General features: G+C 35.4%; 1 protein-coding gene across 2 annotated transcripts in view; it reads left to right on the top strand.

The window, feature by feature from the left end:
* The window catches only part of RP1 (RP1 axonemal microtubule associated), a 167713-nt gene that overhangs the window by 47626 nt on the left and 100516 nt on the right, over positions 1-19571 (top strand). For both annotated transcript variants that reach the window (XR_014943384.1, XM_085539559.1), the window contains exons 18-25: positions 551-753; positions 2976-3065; positions 5095-5227; positions 5498-5649; positions 7963-8117; positions 10587-10645; positions 10990-11034; positions 12192-12355. Coding sequence is in view for 1 of the 2 variants with exons in the window: in XM_085539559.1 (XP_085395685.1) it covers positions 551-753; positions 2976-3065; positions 5095-5227; positions 5498-5649; positions 7963-8117; positions 10587-10645; positions 10990-11034; positions 12192-12355 (1001 nt within the window). In the remaining variant the exon portion in view is untranslated. The remainder of the gene's footprint in view (positions 1-550; positions 754-2975; positions 3066-5094; positions 5228-5497; positions 5650-7962; positions 8118-10586; positions 10646-10989; positions 11035-12191; positions 12356-19571) is intronic.

The raw sequence follows: 19571 nt of genomic DNA, 5'->3' as shown, positions 1-19571 counted from the left end.
CCAATGATCCTTAAGGGTTCTTTCCAATTAATGTGCATAGAGTTGAATTTATGCTTGTGCCATTACTGAAAAGTAGTGCTTCAGACATCTGATGTTTGCAAACACTTTGTATTTTATTTTATTTATTTTATTTTATTTTATTTTATTTTATTTTATTTTATTTTATTTTATTTTATTTTATTTTATTTTATTTTATTTATTTTATTTTTTCTCTCTCATAAAGCAGTACTGCACTGCTGTTGTCTTATTCATGCAGAACCTCCCTTAGCCTGAACACTATCGCTATGTGCTTAAGTATGGTTGGGGAAGGGTTTGTTGTTTTCCAGTTGAATCTTGTAGCTAATCCAAACAAGGCATTTTCCTAATTTGTCACTGAAAAAATACAATCTCCTGTTATGGTCTCCTTCTCACAGAATCACAGAATTGCAGGAGTTGAAAGGGACCTCTACGAGATCATTGAGAATTATTGAGGTCATGTGCTGATGTTACAACAGTGACTGGCAGTTTCGTGTCAATTTTCCTCTCTTACTTAATGTTCTGTATTTCACAGAGGAAATGAGAAATCCCCAAGGTGGTGAGTATCCCCTTCCTTCATCTGATGAATGGAAAGTGTCGGTGCTGACAGGAAGCGCAGGAGCTCAAGCAAATGTGACTCTCTGGATATACGGAGATGGAGGAGCAGCCGGACCAATAATGCTTGGCAAGGAGAACAGAAAGCACCTGTTCCTTCCTAGGCAAGAGGATGAATTTCAGGTAGCTAATGGAAGCTAAGAACATTATTTTACTGTTTCTTTCCAAAGATTATCCTGTCATGTGAAAAGAAAAAATATTTTTCCCTTCTGTTTGCACATAAAACAAATCTCTCTAATCTCTGTGTATTCTGCATTAAATTAGCTTAGTGCAAATAGTTAGCAGTGGAAGAGCCATTCAGCTTCCTCTCTCAGACGTTTATTTCTCTAAGACCATTGATTTGAAACTAGTTTTAGGAACTCTCTGTTCCTAAACAAATCATGTATAATGCAAGGCTCACATATAATTCAGGTATAATTTATATATTTAGTATATATATATTTATATTTAGTATATTTATTATACTAAATATATTTACTTAAAATATAAAATTTTATATTTACTTAAAATATAAAATTTAAAATATAAGTTTGATTACTTATATATATATTAGTATATATCATACTAATATATTTAGTATATTTAGTAATATTTAGGTATATTTAGGTAATAGGTATAATAGGTATATTTAGTAATGAAATGCTCTTGTGCACAGTATTCACAGTATATTTAAAGTGATTGTTGTGTAAGTGGTTCAGTTAAAGTTGATAAGTGAAACATTTTAAAGCCACCATATTATAAACACCTGTAATACCAGTGAATAGTGAAATGCTATCATGTTATTAAAACACAATGTTTCTCTATATTATTCAAGAAAAATCCCACCTTCACTGTGGCAAGATTATTTCCAGACGGACTGGGAGAACATTTTTGAAGGAGCTAATATTTCTGTTTTGCTGAAATCTTTCTGTCTGAGATGCATGTGACATGTTGCTGTCCCCATGTAACTAAAGCAGAAGTTATACTTTTCACATTTTGTGTAATTTTTTTCTGTACTCATAAATTCTTTCAATGCAGTCTTGGCACAAATCAATGTCAACAATATTAATAATAATAATCCTAGTGAATGAGAGATCGACAGGAAGATAAATAACTGAGCATTGCACTTGGATAAGCATGTTGGCTATATATTCTGATCCACAGGGAATCCTGTTCTCTTAATTAGTGAATAACTCATAAGTAGCTCTGGGTAATGACATGTTTGCAGTGTTAATCTGTATGTTCTTAGGAGATGGACCAGTTTCTTTTCTCTGAAATGGATATTGCCCATTATAGCTCTGTGCTCTGTATAATGATATTGCAAGCAAACAGGATCTGTCAGCATGAGGCTACTTTTACATCATGCTGAAGGTATTGCTTTCAGACATAAAACAAAAAATATCACCAAAGTGCTTTTCAATCTTAAGTGTGAAGTAGGCAAAGAAACTCTTTGAGTTAGAGCTTTTTTTTCTTTCCTTCTTTCTTTCTTTCTTTCTTTCTTTCTTTCTTTCTTTCTTTCTTTCTTTCTTTCTTTCTTTCTTTCTTTCTTTCTTTCTTTCTTTCTTTCTTTCTTTCTTTCTTTCTTTCTTTCTTTCTTTCTTTCTTTCTTTCTTTCTTTTTTTTTTTTTTTTTTTTTTTTTTCATTTAAGCTTTATCCTGTACTTGTTTAGCAAGGTAAGTCTTGAAATGAGGATAGGATTACAAGTCTTTTAAAAGTACATCTTCTGTTTAACTTTTGTCTCTTTGGCCTTGGTATGTTTTCACTGCTACTTTCTACATCAGAATGTATTAAACTTTATTTTTAAATAAATACATTCGATCATAGCTCTGACCATTTGTTCTCACTGTTCATGGAGCCAAGCAGCTGCCAAAAGCCTGTGATAGTCAGGCAGTTTAGATTTACTTTTCTTTAACCTTTCACTTTATCAGGAATATGCACAACTATGAAAAGTTCAAAAATTATCTGGAGAGATGAAAGCCATTCATACACAGCCTTTCCTCTCCTACCTTACCCATCCGAGTCATCTTGTACATTTATTTTTTGTATTATACTTAAATAATCAAACAGGCATTAATCAGAAAGGCTAAAGAGAGATCCACTAGAAAAAGTAGAAAACATGAGAGCAGTGGGTGTTGTACAGCATTCAGTTTCAGGCATAAAATACATAGGCCTATGGTAGCCAGTAGGCTGCTGCTTCTTCCATGTGTATGAGACTGAAATATCTTTTGGTCATTACTTGGACACTGTTATACAGCAAGTTATGTCCTTTCTTAACCAGTATGCATCCTCTACTGCACAAAATTAATGTATGCTACATACATTTTTGTCTGTAGTTATATGTTGTGTTATTTTGGTTTTAATTCAGGTTAAGTTAAAAAGCATTGGGAATATCTACAAGATAAGAATTGAACTTGGTGAATTACTGAATGAGCAGTCAGAGTGGAACTTGCAAAGGGTGAGTTTTTTTATGATAAATTCTATTCTGCATCATTAATTTTTTGTATGGACTAAAAGCCCTTCTTTTCATGAGGCTGTAGCTTCATGGACAAAAAGAAATGCTTTTTGTGATACATTTTTATTGCTTTAGCTTTGGTTGCTTGAGAGTTGACAGAAACACTGATAAAGTCTCTCAAAATGAACTTCTGAACATTGTTTGCAGTTATTCATTTAGTGTGTTCCAGTTTTAGTGTAGTGCTTGTGCAGTTTTACTTTCTAGAAGTTCACCTGTACTCTTAGATGTTTGCAGCTATACCTGCTTCACAGCTATAAATTCAACTATGAAAAACTGACAATGAAGGAGCAACAATTATTTCAGGACAAATGTATGCAAAGAGTGACCAAAGTTTAAGTATAGACTTGTTATGATTTGTGCAAATGTAATTCACAATTATTTTCAAGGAAAAATAAACTGCCATTTTAAATTCAGAATTATTTCTTCTTTTCTGCTTCTATTCTAGCTCTCCTGTTCCCGTGATAGGAACATTTGTCAGATTAAATTAAAACTAATTCTTGAAAACACTGACCTCCATGCAGGATGTCTTTCATAATTACGGATAAATATTTGTCTCCTGTTTCTTATTTTGAGTCTGTAAAAGACCTAATCTTATTCTTTGGCTTTTCATTAATCTTAAATAAATAAATAAATAAATAATTAAAAAAGGACTAATAAAGAAAGCCTGTATTACACAGTAATGAGTCTGACATTCATCAACACCTATTAACCATACCAAAACTATGTAAGTGTAAATATTTCAGTTGCTGAAAAGATTGCAGGAATCTTAATTTCCATCCTGGTGGTTACAGCATATTTATTTAACATCTTGGTTTAAATTTCATAGGTTAATGCTGGCATTATTTATGCAAGATGAAATAAATTGCGTTGTAAACTGTGTTATCTGACCATGCAGTTAATATTAGCTATTGTCACAAATCAGCAGGGGGAGCTCTGCCAAAAAACATTAGAGATTATGAATCTGCTGCAGAAATATTTCTTGTTAAAATAAATACATGCTTTGGATTAAAAGAATTGTTTCTTTTACGCAATGTTTTATTGGAAAAATGAAAGGTATATATTGTCCTGTTTTCTTAAGTATTGGAATGTGAATGCAAATACTTATTTTCATAACTGTTCAGAAAGCTTACATATATTATATCCATGTTAAAAAGAGAACTGCAGAGCCAGTTTTCTTCTCCTGATTTCCTTTTGCTCATGAAGGCCAATGGAATACTGCAGTGCTACTAATAACAACAGAAACTACTCCCATAAAAGAAAAACTGCTTTAGTTATAGGAGCTAAGTAAGACAGCTATTACAATGTACTGTGGATAATAACTGGAGAATTTAAATTCTTCCCAGGAATACAGAGGGTGCTGGTATTCTGATTTTTTTTTTTTTTTTTTTTTCCCTGTTCTACTGTAAAAGGCACATACAATGTGAATTGATTTAATATTTCAACATATCTTTCTGTGCCTTGCTAAAGAGAGAATAGGTGGTGACTTCCATTTTCATTTTTATATGGCGCTAATTTTTTTTGTCTGCCTTAAACTTGCTATTAGAAATACTCAAGACAGTGTTACACGTAAAGGGGGCTCACTGATAGAAATTAACAATAACTGACATTCCTTATGGCAAAAAAAAAAAAGAAAAAAAAAGAAAAAAAAAGTATTTACAATTTTAAAGTTTTATTTACAGCTTTTTTGCTCCAATAATAAGCTGATTTTAAAGTCCAAGAATATAATCTGGCAATTTCATTTGAGATATGACAGATTTGAATCCAGATCCTCCCTAGTGGTGAGTAAAGTAGCAAAGTGGTACCTAAAATAAAAAATGTTTTCATACTGCAATTTTGCATGTCATATTTACTGATTGGGTTTTAATTTCTTTTCTGAGATAGAAGAAAATATATCAAAAAATACATTTTGCAGTGGGGAAGCAAAACACTGGAAAGAGTGAACTGAGTCATAGTTAATCTGTTTCTTCCCTAGGTGACACTGCAACACCTGATGAGTAAGAAAACACTGAATTTTCCAGCAAACACATGGTTGTCAAAGAGTGATAATGATAGAGATTTTGTCTGTGAATTTCCATTAGTGGAAGCTGGAAAACCTATTTATCCAAGTACGTGTGTATATCACAGTTACACCGTTATGTATGTATTGGTTACTTGTTTTTCGGTATTACTGTCATCTGAATTATATTCCATCTGCTGTATGTCCATAGATGTGGTCTTAGCAACCTGGGAAACAAATAGATTGAGTTCTGGAAAATATATTCCAGTAAAGTAATTACAAATCATACTTACCAGTATTGCTTCCATTAAGCTGGAATGGTGAGTAAAATGAATTGTGATCACACTTAACATATTTTTTCTTTTGGTTAATTTTGAAGTTATTTTATATCGTGTTTATGTCTACACGGGTGACTTGGAACAAGCTGGCACAGATTCTGCAGTTTATCTATGTATCTATGGAGAAAGAGGAGACTCTGGTCTAAGACTTCTGCAGAAGTCTGGTATCCCAGTGAAATTTTTGAAAGGACAGGTAAGTCTGAAACAATTTTTTTCAGCTATATACATATAATTAAGTCAGTCTTATTAATCTTAAATGGTTCCTAATAAAGAAAAGATCATTGAATCATATTATCACAAGGTTGGAAAGGACCTAGATCACCAAGTCCAACAGTCCTCACATCATGACGAGTGGCTACCACAAGCCACTAAACCCATATCTTGTAGCTGCTCATCCAGACACCTCTTGAATACTGCCATCAGTGTCAGATCACAAGGGTTTAGCAAAATAAGACCTAATAGATAAGCAAAATCAATTTTACAAATCTAGGAGTGATTAGAATGACTAAAAACATGGTCAGGGAAAGGGGAAGAAAAATTAAATGAATTCCAGCTGATGAGCCTGCGAACACAAAACACGTTCTATCAAGGTATAGTGAGTTACAGCTAGAAAAAAATGAGCATGCAGAAATCACTCCATGATTTCAGTTCTTAGTAGATCTGGTGGCTGTTTCTTTTAACACTGAGATTAATTCAAGGCAGATTTGAAGTAATTTCATCTTTCAGTTGCAGGTGATCTTCTCCATAAGTAAAATTCCTGTTGTCTGAATTTCTGTAGCAGAGTATGTTTGAATGTGAGGAACTTACAAGTTTAATCTTAGCTCTTTCATTAGACTTCTTTTGGCCTCCTAAGAAAGAAACTTGGTTCTTCACTTGAATGTCTGACTCATGGTATCAAGCGCTTAGTGGAACACCTATAGGAGAGGAAAGCAGTACATAAAATGTTAAGCACAGCAATAGCTCGTCAGGAAACTTCAGAGATATCTATACTATTTTAGAATGTTTTTTTCTTAAATGGCATTACTAACATGTTATATCCACAATGAAGTTCAGAATTTAAGTGGAGTTGTCTAGGGATTATACTAGCTGATTTGATAGTAAATTCCCCATTTTTTTTATATGTGCGGCTGAGGGGGCTGTTCAAAGTGCTGAATATTATAGAAATGGGTGGGTAAGGGAGTGAATTGAAGGAGGGGAGGTAGAGCCGTGCCTGGGGTATATAATTTTGTGGCCAAGATGACACAATGCTGACTTGAACAACATGTTTTAATCCCTACCACAGGTAATTGCCCAATATCATAGAGAATAAAGTAAACCTTTCCTTAATGCCCACTTCCTGTATTCATCTGCTTTGCTGCACAACCAGTTAAAATTTTCAGTGCAGCTACAGCTACAACGGAGGTTAAAGAGCATTCTGCTCTGCACATAGCAGGCTCTTTGAAATGCTAAATATACTGATAAATTAACCCCTCTGTTTCTCAGTTGAGCGCCCAAACTCATTTGAATATTTGACAGCTTTTGGCAATAATATCTATGTTTTTACTCTGTAGGTAAAACAAAATCTTACACAGATGTTTTATGGGAAAAATTGATGCCAGTGTTAGCAGAAAACACCTAGGTACTATAAGTAAGTCACTAGGGAAATCAGTTCTGCTTCAGTGGACTCTTTGGTGATAGCTGTAAATAATGCATAGAGCCATAAAGATAATGAAGATAAAAAGAAGTATTGAAAAGCTGCAGCTCTGCCTTTGTACAATTTGAGGCAGGGATCCTTCAGAAAGTATGGCTTGTGATCATATATTACAGATACACAAGGGAGAAGTGAAGATGCACAGTCTTAATTCTGCCATCTGCCAAGGACTAAGAACAATATGAATTTTCTGGTGTAGTTCATTCCTTTTACTGAGAAGTGTGATTTGGACAGTTGCATTTTGAGAGACAAAGCCATATGCTGTTTATTGTGACAGAAATTACCAACCAGAACCTTTCACCTGCTCAGCTTCATGCTCTTATTATAACAACCTTTGTCAACTGTAAGCACAAGTCTAAGGGATTAACAAGAGCAAAGTGGTATATCACATTTCAGTTTCTTTGAGCAAAATAGAATGTAAATTGCAGAGATGAGACCAGAAAGAGCAGAGGATAAAAATGTTTGTATTTTAAATAAGCATTACCAAGGGAAATAATTGCCTGAAGTGGTTCTTACCTCAAGAATTGTAAGCTGTGATGTACTGTGATAATAGTGCAGAGCTGTGGGCAATATTCTGGATGTTGGATAAAAAAATCCCCACAGTTTATTTGGAATTACTATTGCATTCTGATTTTTAGTTGTATTTTCTCATTTGGTCTCATAGATAACCAAAAAACAATTACCTTTTCAATACAACACCTTTGATGCAGTCCAGCTGCATGTAAAACCATTGAGCCATTGTAAGAGTCGGATAGGGCTACAGGTTGTTTTAATCTTGGCAAATTATGGAGTGCTCTCTTCTCCTCTGTCCCCTAGGTCAATGCTTTTGAAGTGAAAGCTGTATCTCTTGGAAAGCTGCAGAAGGTGCTGTTGCGCTGCGAGGCTAATTCAAAGTCTCCTTATTGGTATTGTGATAAAGTCATTGTCAGAGAAGATGAGAACCACTCAGAATATGTTTTCAATTGTGAAAGGTAATTTTTACAAGAATTATCTTAAGTATAGGATAGATTCCTGAGGATGTCAATCATTTTTAATAACAATATTTTGCCAATTGGAAATACTGGATATGATTTTTTTCATTCTCTAGGAAAAGACAGATTTGGACTAATTTGTGGTTTTATAAAATCCACAAAATGCTACAGAGTAAACTGCTTGAATTCAGAAGATTAAATTATTACAGTGTGGTGTAATTACTAGATTATATAGTGTACCTCGTCATACAAGAATCAGTGCTATAAGTGTGTCTTACATATTCAGAACGCATTTCAAACTGAAATATATTTCTAAATAGGAAAGAAAAAAAGAACTGAAATCCAGAAGTAGGATTCATTCTCAGCTCAGTGTAACATCTGTCCTTGTGTGGGTAGCATGGCTTAGGAACAATGCATGCCAAGGCACTTTGCTGTATTAATTCTGCAATAATTACCATGCTAGATGTTGATCAGTAAAAATTATTCAGTGGCAGAGAGAGAAAAAATTTCATTCACAGCTTTCCAATGAGGAAGCTCTACCTCTGAAAAAGGATTAAAATAAAGCAGTGGGGCCCAGTTTTAAAACTGAAATACTTTGCTCTTTTCAAGGAGGGGAACAGCTTTGTGTTTTGAAAATCTCTCTGACGCATCATATCTGCGCTCAGGTTGTAGCAGAAGTGGTATGGATAAGCTGTTGTCTAGTAAGACAAAAAATTATTTCTTAGGGTCTACTTACGCAGATCAGCCCATTTTCAAGTCAAAAATAAGGAACCTGAAAGATTTACAGAATTCCATGAAATAGTTATGTGATTTAAGCTATGTGTTCCTGTTTCCTTCATCCAGCATTTCTAAGCATCGAAAGTATTAGTTGTGATACAATAATACAGAGAAATATTTTTGTACAGTTTTAATTAACAAGCAGTTTTAATCTGAGAAGTTTCTTTTGTGGAAGCTAGAAAGGAGGAAATTAATAAACATGTAGAGAAAGCAGCCGAAAAGCAATAAACATAATAGGATTGATTTAAATTTTTTTTTTTGGATTTTATTCATTAGCAAAAGAAGCCTTTAGAAAATAGTGATAATTCCACTCTGTTCTAAGGATTCTTTTCTTTTTCTTTTTTTCCTGGAAATAAAATTGCTGGAACATTGGCCAAGCATTGCAACAATCCCTTTCCTGAGGGTGTCACGGCTGCCTCTGGTTATTATTATTATTTTTTTTTGAGTCTGTTCTTGCAGTGGCAGAGCTCTCTTTGTTCCTGTGTCAGTTTCATGCTGTTTGTTGGTGCAGACTTGTCAGGTAGGGGCAGTGGGAAGGAGCAGGAGGAGCATCCACGGTCAGAAGTCTGACACTGTCTGGGGATAGACAAGGCTTCAGAAATTTCACACTTGTGACTGAACCACTTCTCAGCAGCTCTTGAAAAGGCAAATTTTGGTTTGCACCTTTGATGCATGTAGACCACCTGATAAGCAATAGAACTGCACAGAGCCTGAGGGCTAGGTAAGGGGAGCTTCTGCAGAAGAGACGAACGATCATGTGCTGAATGGCATTTTGTCACTGTTTAGGGAAATGAGGGACAATACATACACAGTTTTGTATCTTCTTTATAATCTACTGAGATTCATGTGGCTGTGAGGTTCCTACTGTGGAATGAATTATGCTGCTCTTCCTCATGCTGGGGGCAGCTCCATTTCCTCTTGGCCTCTCTACACTCATTCTCTTCAGGTTATGCAGTTATGCTGAATTGCAGACAGGCTTCATAGAAGACTCTATAATTTAGGTCATTCCTGGAGAGCCCTTGGGAGTGGACCAAATAAAAGCAAATAAAACCCAGCAAGCCCAGAAGCTTAATGAATATATTTTTGTTCTGTAGAAAAAGGAAGTTTTTTTTTGCTTGTTTCTTTGATTATGAAGCAGGAGGAAACTGCAGGAGTTCATAACACATTCCAAATAGAAAGTTTTCAAAGTAATCATAACCTTGTGTAACACAGCTAAGAAGCCTAGGTAACATTTACCTTCATCCATACTTCAAACTCATCTATCAGTCCTCAGCTGTTAGGGAGAACAAGGAAGCACAAAATTTGATTCCATCTGTTTTTAAGAACAAGTTTTGAACTTAAGAAATAGTGTGCTAGATACACACAAGTTATAAGTGGCACTTAGTTTGCAGAATTGTTTTTGAGCTCTTTTTCTGCCCCATTTTATCTTTACAAATAAATATGGTTGTGCCACATGGGTATATTTATTCTTACACAGCTCTTATATATGGAGAAGTATAATTTCAGTTGTTGAGTCAAAAACTTACTTTTCACTTTAACATCTATAAAAGAAAATCCTAATGTTTTTGTATTTGCTGTCACATATATATTTATTACAAAAGTAAGATGCTGATAATTGAATTATATTGTCTTGTAAAGGAGAAAAATCTTATTCCTACTTGCTTTTTTTCTTTTTTTTCCTCTTATTTTCAGATGGATTCCATTTATGTCTCAAGGTGTAATTCATTCAGAAATTGAGCTGTACCCTCAGGGTAAGTTTTAACGTTATTCTATGGAAGCATGATCAATAAGTAAGTTGTACTGTTTTTACTCAGAAGAAATTTAGGCTGAGTTTATACATCATATATCAAGGTTAACCATTTTTGCTGCTTCATTTTGGTATTTTTAAGAGAGTATGGTTTGTATTTGCATTGCATGATGGGTATAAGTATTACTTGAGGATATAATGAGGGTATGACTGAGATGGAAAATTCTCTCATATTGGCATGAAGGTTAGAATCACAGAATGTCTGTTTCTTTTCTTCTTTCAAACCTTTTATTTAATATTGAAGGATAGGCCCTTTATCAACTGCATTTTTGTTGGATTTTTTGGCAGAATTTCAAACAACTCAGTACCTGAAAAGGCAAGAAGAAGCTAACGGTAAATGCTCTAGTCTTCTGGCTTTAATATTGAGTATTTCTGTTTCAGAACTAACTGCTTTATGTGTTTCTTGCAGTTTCTTTTAAAACATTAATTACAGTTCTCTATTTAAATATTTTGGTAAACTCTGAACTTTGTATTTTAATTTAAATAATAAATCACTTTGTTTTTCTTAAGGGTTGAGCCACACCTCAAAAATTTGGAAAACAGATGAAAGTTCATTGCTTCAGCTCAGTCTTCATGAGGCAAATTGCTAACAGATAATGGGGTTTGCCCAAGATAGATATGTCTGTCAGGCAGCAGATTTAATTCATGCAGGTTTTACCAGACATCTTTTTATTAATAAAACCACAGTGTAGATTGTGGCATTTCTATATAAGATGACTGTGGGTTTTTATTTCATTTGTTGTTTGCCTTGCACAGGATTAATTTATGTCGCTAAGTGGCATTTGTTTCAGACAAGCAACAGCTGAAATCGAAGATGTGCAAAGATCATCCAGCCCCAGATTCTCAAATGCAGAGATGCATTTTCCAATAATGAATGATTCTTTTTAAAAGTAGATTTATATTAACTTCCTTTCAGATATTTGCATAACTTGTGTGCATCTTCTGGGGGCAAAGAAGCAATTTCAATATCAGGGAAGCTTTATATATAATTATGTTTTAGAATCCTCTTCTCGTTAAGAATTTTCTCCAAAATCATTTATTTAATGCCAGTCTCAATGTCTTGGCTCAATCCAAGAAAACAGAGCTCTTGATGTGACATGTATATAAAATAAAAAGGAACTGTATGCAATAAATTACTTTGATTGGTTTTCTTTTTGCATTTCTTATTTATATATTTTTGTCACAAACCAAATTTTGGAGCATGAGCATTTTTTGTGGCGGGTTGCTGCTAGAAATCTTTGCCAGCCACTGTGTTCGTAATTCCAGCTTTAAAGACTGAGGAGGCTGGCAACACACTAAGGTTGCACCCCTTATTTGAGTTTGAACGATGCAGAATTTATCCAGCCTTCAATTGTCACTCCCAGCCTCGTAACTTTTTAGATGTACATTAGTTATAGTTCTTGGGCTAAAATATTATTTTATGTAATCTGAGTAACTTCATATCAGTAACAGTTATAGATGTATTTTGATTTTACTTTTCCACTTTACAGAAGGAGACTGGAAGATTACTGTAGTCACTGGGGATTTTGAAGCAGCTGGCACAACAGCAACAGTATCCCTTTATGCTTATGGAGAAAACAAAGCTTCTGGTCCTATTATTTTGGGATCTGGGAAACACCAGCTGTTTAATCCCAACAGTGAAGATATATTTAAGGTACAGTATGGTTTTGACACAGACGCTGGAGAATTCAAAACATGCAAAACAGCTCTCCTCAAAACTGGATAATAACGATAACTGAAGGGACTCAAAGAAATATGTATATAAAAGGATCATTTAGCATTTCTAAGAGAGTGGTGGACTTTTATGATAGTGAGATTTGAATCAGAAAATGTATTCAAAACTGCTTCGAGCAGACATGCATCTCTCAGAATGTTTAATACTTGCATCTGCTTGATGTTCTACTTTTAACAAAATGCTGTTGATTTGCAGAGACAGAAAGAAGTTTATTTGCTTGTTCTTTGCACTGAAATAGAAAGATAGTCCTAGTTATTGCTTGTATTGCATATCCACTCTTGGAAGCATCTGCTGTTGTAAATTCCTCTTTAGATTTCTTCCGGTTCCTACCCATGCACTGTCATGAGAACCTTTCGTTGAATCAGATAAGAAGGAAGTAGAGGATGGTAGACATTAGCATCAAGTCCTACTTGATTGGTTAACTCAAGTAATTTAGACTACAGATGTCCTACTTCTGAAAGAAAAATTAAAGGATTGCAACTCTGAGAGATGCTTCAGAAATGTGAAATTTTCTAGGGATTTTCTAAGTTTCAAATAGTTCCTCTAGTTCTAGTATTTCCTTAGAACCCTGCCTCCTGCACTTGTTAAATCTGTAATATGTTATTTAGGGTGAAAATAATGTATGCATAAACAGACAGAGATTCAGTGACAGATGTGACAAGAAGTTTTTCAGACCTGTTTTATTTTTGTTTGTGAGTCTGAAGCGTAAATATGTAAGCTCTGGCAGAGGGAAGTTAAAGGTGGCCTTTCCCTTAAATTTATTTAAGTTGCCAATGACTTGGTTAAAGTTTCTGGGTAATGATTGGTTAAGAATATCTGATATCAAAACAGGGAAGTATAATCAGTGTTCATTTGCCATGAGAAATATTTCTGTGGATGTTCATTTGGCAGCAATATTGGAAGTATTTGATATGTGATGAAGCACATGCCAAATACATTTGAGAGGAACTATTTGTCTTTCATTATCATTTTGCAAAAGATTAGGGAGACAGTTAGAAGTGAATGGGGAGAAACCAAACACATGAGATCTAATGCCAGGAAGAGGGGCAGCAGCTGCTTGAACTCTCCTTCTCCTGGATCCTGTGTCTACAGCACAGTTATTTCTATGTAGGGATTGTTGGCTGAGAAAAGGAAAACCACTTCTTATGGTGAAGCAAGTGCGGGCCTTTCTGATATTATCCTCATAGTACCCACAGGAGCCGATATATTTTCGAGTCCTAGTGAGGTGATTCTATACATTTCACTTTCACTTTAGAAATGATCTTCATATTGCTGTCACAGTATTTGTGGAGATGACCTCTCTCCTGTTTCTGTTTCCACCATAGCTTCCCCTTCTTCTGCAGAAAGGCTGAGCAGAGAGTACAGTAAAATATTTTCTGCTTGATGCTCCATGCCTCCTGCTTCTTCACTGCTGATTTGCTGCTCTGAATACAGCTCTAGAAAGCAGACAAAACTTCACTGGAGCAACCTTAACAAATAATCAATAGTAGCAGTTGCATAAGAAGAACAGTAAACTGCATAGCAGCTGGATTTCCTAGAAGTCATGAATATTCAGTAATCTAAAAAATCATGAGAAAAGAATTGCTAAAAGTTGAGTAAATCCAAGTGTATTCCTCTATATACTCCTGAGGTTGTGTTACTCATCTAGAGCCTGATCTTCATGTTGCTTGCATTACTGTATAAATAAAATGTAACTTGATTAGGTACATTTACCTCTACTTGCTGTTTTGAGTAAGTTATCTTAAAAACTGCTTCACCTCCACTGCAGCACAAGTAGGATATAACACTATTGCCCTTAGAGATTTCTGTATGATTGTAGCATATGACCTCTGCTGAAAGTAATTTAAATGGGGAGGGTTCTTGTTTGTAATTGGAGCCCTGGGTTCTAGGTTCTGTCGAGATAGTTCCATGTAAACTGCCCTATATTTGTTCTCGTGGCTTAGGGATTTTCCAAACAGATGGGAAAGTCACAAATGAACAATATGGAGAGGGGAAAGAAAAGGAATTTAAATTTGATGGGTTTTCCCTTCTGCTCAATAACTGTTCCTGCATGTTGAAAGAATCTACTTCGAAGCTAAGGTTTTCTGCTTCTGTTAAGTTTGAGGCATAATTTTTAGGGAATAATTTTTCTGTTGGGAGTCATTCCTCCTCCAGCAGAGGGACATCATTCTACTGTAAGTTGCAGCATCTATCAGAACTGTGATCTGTTTCCAGTGCATTTCTTGGTATTTAAAAAATACTGATTTTTACAGTATGTTAAGTTGCTCTGGTCACTGAAGCTTTAATTATACTGTAAATTACATTTTCCAGATCTGTGCATTCTGCGTCATCGTTCTTTGAAGCACGGTGAATTATCTTTTATGACTGTACACCCAGTATGATAAAGAAATACTTTTCCCATGTTTTAAGTCTAACGTGTGGTTAGGCCACACATTCCCTTCTTTGTCCCAGAGAGAACTAAGCAGAAGCTTCTAAGCCTATTATCTTCCACAAAAGCCAGCTTTCAATGTCTCAATTTTTATTACTTTCATAGAGAAGAATTCCCTTCCTTTGGATTGCAAGGATCTGATGTTTAAATCATGTCTTTCATTCATTGCTGTACCTTATATCCATATTCAATGTTTCATCAATCAGAAAAGAGATGTCTAAAGTAAAATAAGAAGCAGTGCAGAGAAAACCAAATATTATAAAATAGGTTGAAACAAATCCATTTTCATGCTTTTCTTCTCATTGTTGAAATAAAAGGGACCGTAAAGAGCTCAGTGAGAATTGTTCCCAAATGGAAAGATAGTAAAAAGCAACTGCAAGCACTAATGTGGCTATTTGATCTCTTAACCATGGGACTGCCAGTGCCTAGAACTCAGGCATATCACAGAATCACAGAATGACCTGGATTGGAAGGGACCTCAAGGATCATGTAGTTCCAACCCCCCTGCCTGGCAGGGCCACCAAACATACACATTTACTAGATCAGGTTTCCCAGGGCCCTGTCCAACCTGGTCTTGAACACCTCCAGGGACGGGGCATCCACAACCTCCCTGGGCAGCCTGTTCCAGGGCCTAACCACTCTCCTAGTGAAGAACTTCCCCCAACATCCAACCTAAATCTTCCCTCTTTTAACTTAAAACCATTTGCCCTAGTCCTGCATAGCTTGCATCCTGCTTTTTTCCAGCTGTCCCTGTTTGCCATCATGGCCATTTTGGTCCAAAACAGTTGAATAAAACTTGGATAAACCCGCGCTTCAGAAAGATTTGCTTAAGGCACATAAAAGAGACATATTGCTGGCCTTAACTCCACTTGAAATTATTCATCTCTCTACTAAATCTACATGATAACAACATGAACCATGTTCCGTACTGAGATAAAAGGGGGAAGCATCTCTATCATCTACATGCTGTGTACAAAGCAAAATTTATCTGTTTCTAAGAAAACAACTAAAAAGGACTTTAAAGAGCTCACAAACAACATAGGAGATAAAATCAACTAATCTTCAGGAAATGAGAATGAGTTAACATGTTGTTGCTTCTTCATTAATTCTGCAATAAGGGGTACCACAGTATGATGTGTATATTTATATAGGAATATATATTATCCCCTTTTGAGGTGGTTTCGTGAGAGAACTTTATGTCCTGTTAGTCAATTTCAGTTTAAATCTTTCAGCCATATGCCTATAAAATTTCTTTTTTTTTTTTTACTTCTGGACAGCAGAAGATGAAAACATTAAAGGACCCTACATCTTGAGTGTCTCCTCTCTCTCATGTTATGCTGCTCCCCTTGTCAGCTTCAGTCAGTTGTAGCTGTGATTTTGTGACATTGGTGTCCTTTTCTAAGGGTCTCCCTGTTAAGATCAGCCCTCACTTTCCCTGGTCAATTCTACCTTCACTCATCCACAGTTCTGCCTTCCCTTCCCCGAAGCCATTTTCTAGTCTATTCATATTCTTGTGTCTCCTATTATGTCACTATCTGAACACTTTTCAGGCATGAAAATATGAATAATATTCATGCATGCTCTTACAACTATGTATTTTTTTTTGTTTGAACTTGTCATAACTTTGTAAAAGAGAATATGCTCTTTTGAAGGTGCGGTTCTTATGCTAGACAAAGTGAGATCAACGTGTCTTGCATTAAAACAAAATACAGTAAAGTTTATGATGGCCTTTGCTTGATATGACTAGCTCCTTGACAGCCTTTCATTATTTTGTCTACTCTGAAAATGAATAATGCTGTGCATTATGGGGATTTTTCAGTACAAGTGTTATCACATCTGGTTCTAACCTTGGAGACAATGATATCAGTCAGGTGATGCCCACTACACTGAGTGCTGCTGAATTGCAGAGTTTGGGTTATAAAGTCTAACACACCTGTTGAAAGGAGGATTAGCTGGAGTCGTTTTTTGTTCCAATTTTTATTATTTCCCAAGACAGAGATGTCTCTACAACCTCTCTGGACAATCTGTTCCAGGATTTGACCACTCATACATTTTTTTTCACCATCTGTTTAAATGGAATTTTATTTTATTTCAACACTTAAATTGTCATTTCAGCTTGTTTTCATTGCCTTTTGTCCTGGTTATGACTGAGAAGATCCTGGCTCTGTCCTCTTTGTAATTTCCTTTCAGGTGTTTAAAGTATCCAAAGGAGAGCTAAAAGAAAAAAGGGGACAGACTCTTTAGCAGAATTTGTAGTGACAGAACAAGAGGAAATTATTTCAAACTAAAAGAGGATATATTTAGGTTGGGTGTAAGAAAGAAGTCTTTTACAGTGAGGGTGCTTAGGCACTGGAACAGGTTGCCCAAGGGATATGGTGGAAGTCCTGTCCGTGGAGACATTCAAGGCCAGGCTGGATCAGGCTCTGAGCAACATGATGTATCTGTAAGTCTCCCTGTTCATAGTAGGGGAGTTGGACCAGGTGATCTTTAGAGGTCCCTTCCAGCTTTAAGGATTCTATTCTATGATTTATAGACATTGGTGAGATGACTATGAGCCTTCTCCAAGCTGAACAACCCAAGCCTTTCCTCATAGAAGAGATGCTTCAGTCCCTTTGTCATCTTCATGTCCTTTCACTGGACTCTTCAGTTGTACTGCGAGGCCCAGAATTAGATGTGGTACTCAGATTTGTGTCATGAGGGATAAAGGGATGGGAAGGACCATCCCCCTCATTCTGCTTGCTGTGCTCTTCCTTCTGCAGCACAGGAGGTTACTGACCTTCTTTAAAATGGGATAAAAAAATCCTTTACTCCCTAGGAATGAAATGCAGAAAGTTAAAGTCTGATGTGCTCACAATAACCTATGGTTTTGAGTAGTTACTGTATCCATCTGTTATAGGTAATATTCAGATCTGAGGGATAAATATGGCTGTAAATCCACCAGGAAATGACAGGCATATATTGCAGAGGTCAGTTGATGGTCTACTAGGTTGTTATAGAATCAACAGTCAGAAGGAGGGTAAACCAGAAATCCAGTCCTAGTCTGAGGTTTTGGATTGAAGTGACTGCTCTGTATGTAGCTTTTTTAAAATGAATCCCAATGTATCTTCGGACTGTTAGAAGCACTGTTATGTGTCCACCACTGTTATTCTTTCTGCTGCATCAGCTCTTCATGCATAAGGTGCTCTTGTCTAACCACATCATTGTTCTTTTAGCATGAACCTTCATACTGAAGGCTAAGTGGAGCTTAAGTTTATTTACGTGGCGAGACACTGCTTGAGCATTTTTTACAGACAATGCTAAGTTGTATTTCAGTTCATACCTTCTGATAGGCAGTGTTTTGATTCCCATTTTGGAAAGCTTCACATCCAGTAAAACATATCTGGGCTAACCTGGAAAAGTGCCATCCTCTCGGAGAAACCTCAGCTATGCAAGTATCTACATCCTCCTAATATGGGGATTTTGTGCTTGTTTTCAAGAACTGATACCTTAATACCATAAATACAGGAGCAGGCATTGAGAAACAGCACTGAGAAAGAAAGGATTTTTTTCCCCCACAGTTTTAATGTAATTATTTAGTCCTACTCCTTAGATGTCTATACAGCTTTATTATTATTATTATTATTATTATTTTATTTTATTTTTATTATTATTATTTTTTAAATAAGATCATTACGCTTCTATTTTGGCAGCTGTGATGTATTCTGATTCCTGAGATAATGCATAACTGACAAGTTCATTGACTGTGATTCATGAATAGGCTGCATTCAGACAGCCAGAAATTTCAAAAAACATGCATAGAGCATGGGTACCTTCTTGGTAAATCAGTTTTCGTATTTTTGGAAACACCAGCTGCATGCTTGCAGAGTAAAAACATTTCCTACTTTCAAAGATTCCTCCATTACATGCAGATGCTGTAGGAGTTACACAAAAGAAGTAAACGATTCCTCTTTGTTTTAGGAATCCAGATGCTACACATGACTTTTCAGAAATTCTGTTAATGAGATTGCCTTACATGAAATTAATAACTGTCTGTCAAACATAGCCTTTAGCAACTGTGTTAGACACTGGGATTTTGATGTTGCTGCTCTTAAAGTATTGACTTATCCAAATCTTTTCCATACTAGACTCAGTCAACAGTCTCTTGGTAAGATCTCACTTCACATTTCACTTAGATAAACGTCTCAAGTACTTGAAAATAGGTCATGCTGACTTCACTCAAAATATCATACTTATTCTAGAGACTAAAAAATCTGTTTGCTTAGCTTATTTGGAAACAAACTCTAGTCTTTGCATCCTCTTTAGAATGAACTTTCTAATAAATGTAGATTTTCATTTATGCTGAAGGACAAACTATAAAATATGAGCTTTGTGCAGCCTCAGTTTCAAAAAGTAATGCTGAGTTTGCTAAGGCATGTTTTACAAAAAAAAGTTCCCACTTCCTTCAGAAAGAAGAAAGTTTTGTCCTTGAGCTTGTTCAAAGAATAAGTAACAGTGACCAGCGCATACAATTGTATTGATTAGCAGTGTCAATTTGACTAACTACATGTAAACACTTAGTATATGGGTGTGACTTATCTACTTATATTTAAAATACCTATATTTAAAAATGAGGCACTTTTAAATACAGTCTGCGGTTTATCTCAATATCACGTGAAACTGATACTATAAAAAATAAGTGTGATACTGATGGATAGGGTAATATTTTTA

The sequence above is a fragment of the Coturnix japonica genome, chromosome 2 (genome assembly GCF_054131305.1).
Source record: "Coturnix japonica strain WE chromosome 2, WE-NBRP24, whole genome shotgun sequence".
Taxonomy (NCBI): Eukaryota; Metazoa; Chordata; class Aves; order Galliformes; family Phasianidae; genus Coturnix; species Coturnix japonica.
This window is presented reverse-complemented; position numbering and strand designations above follow the sequence as displayed.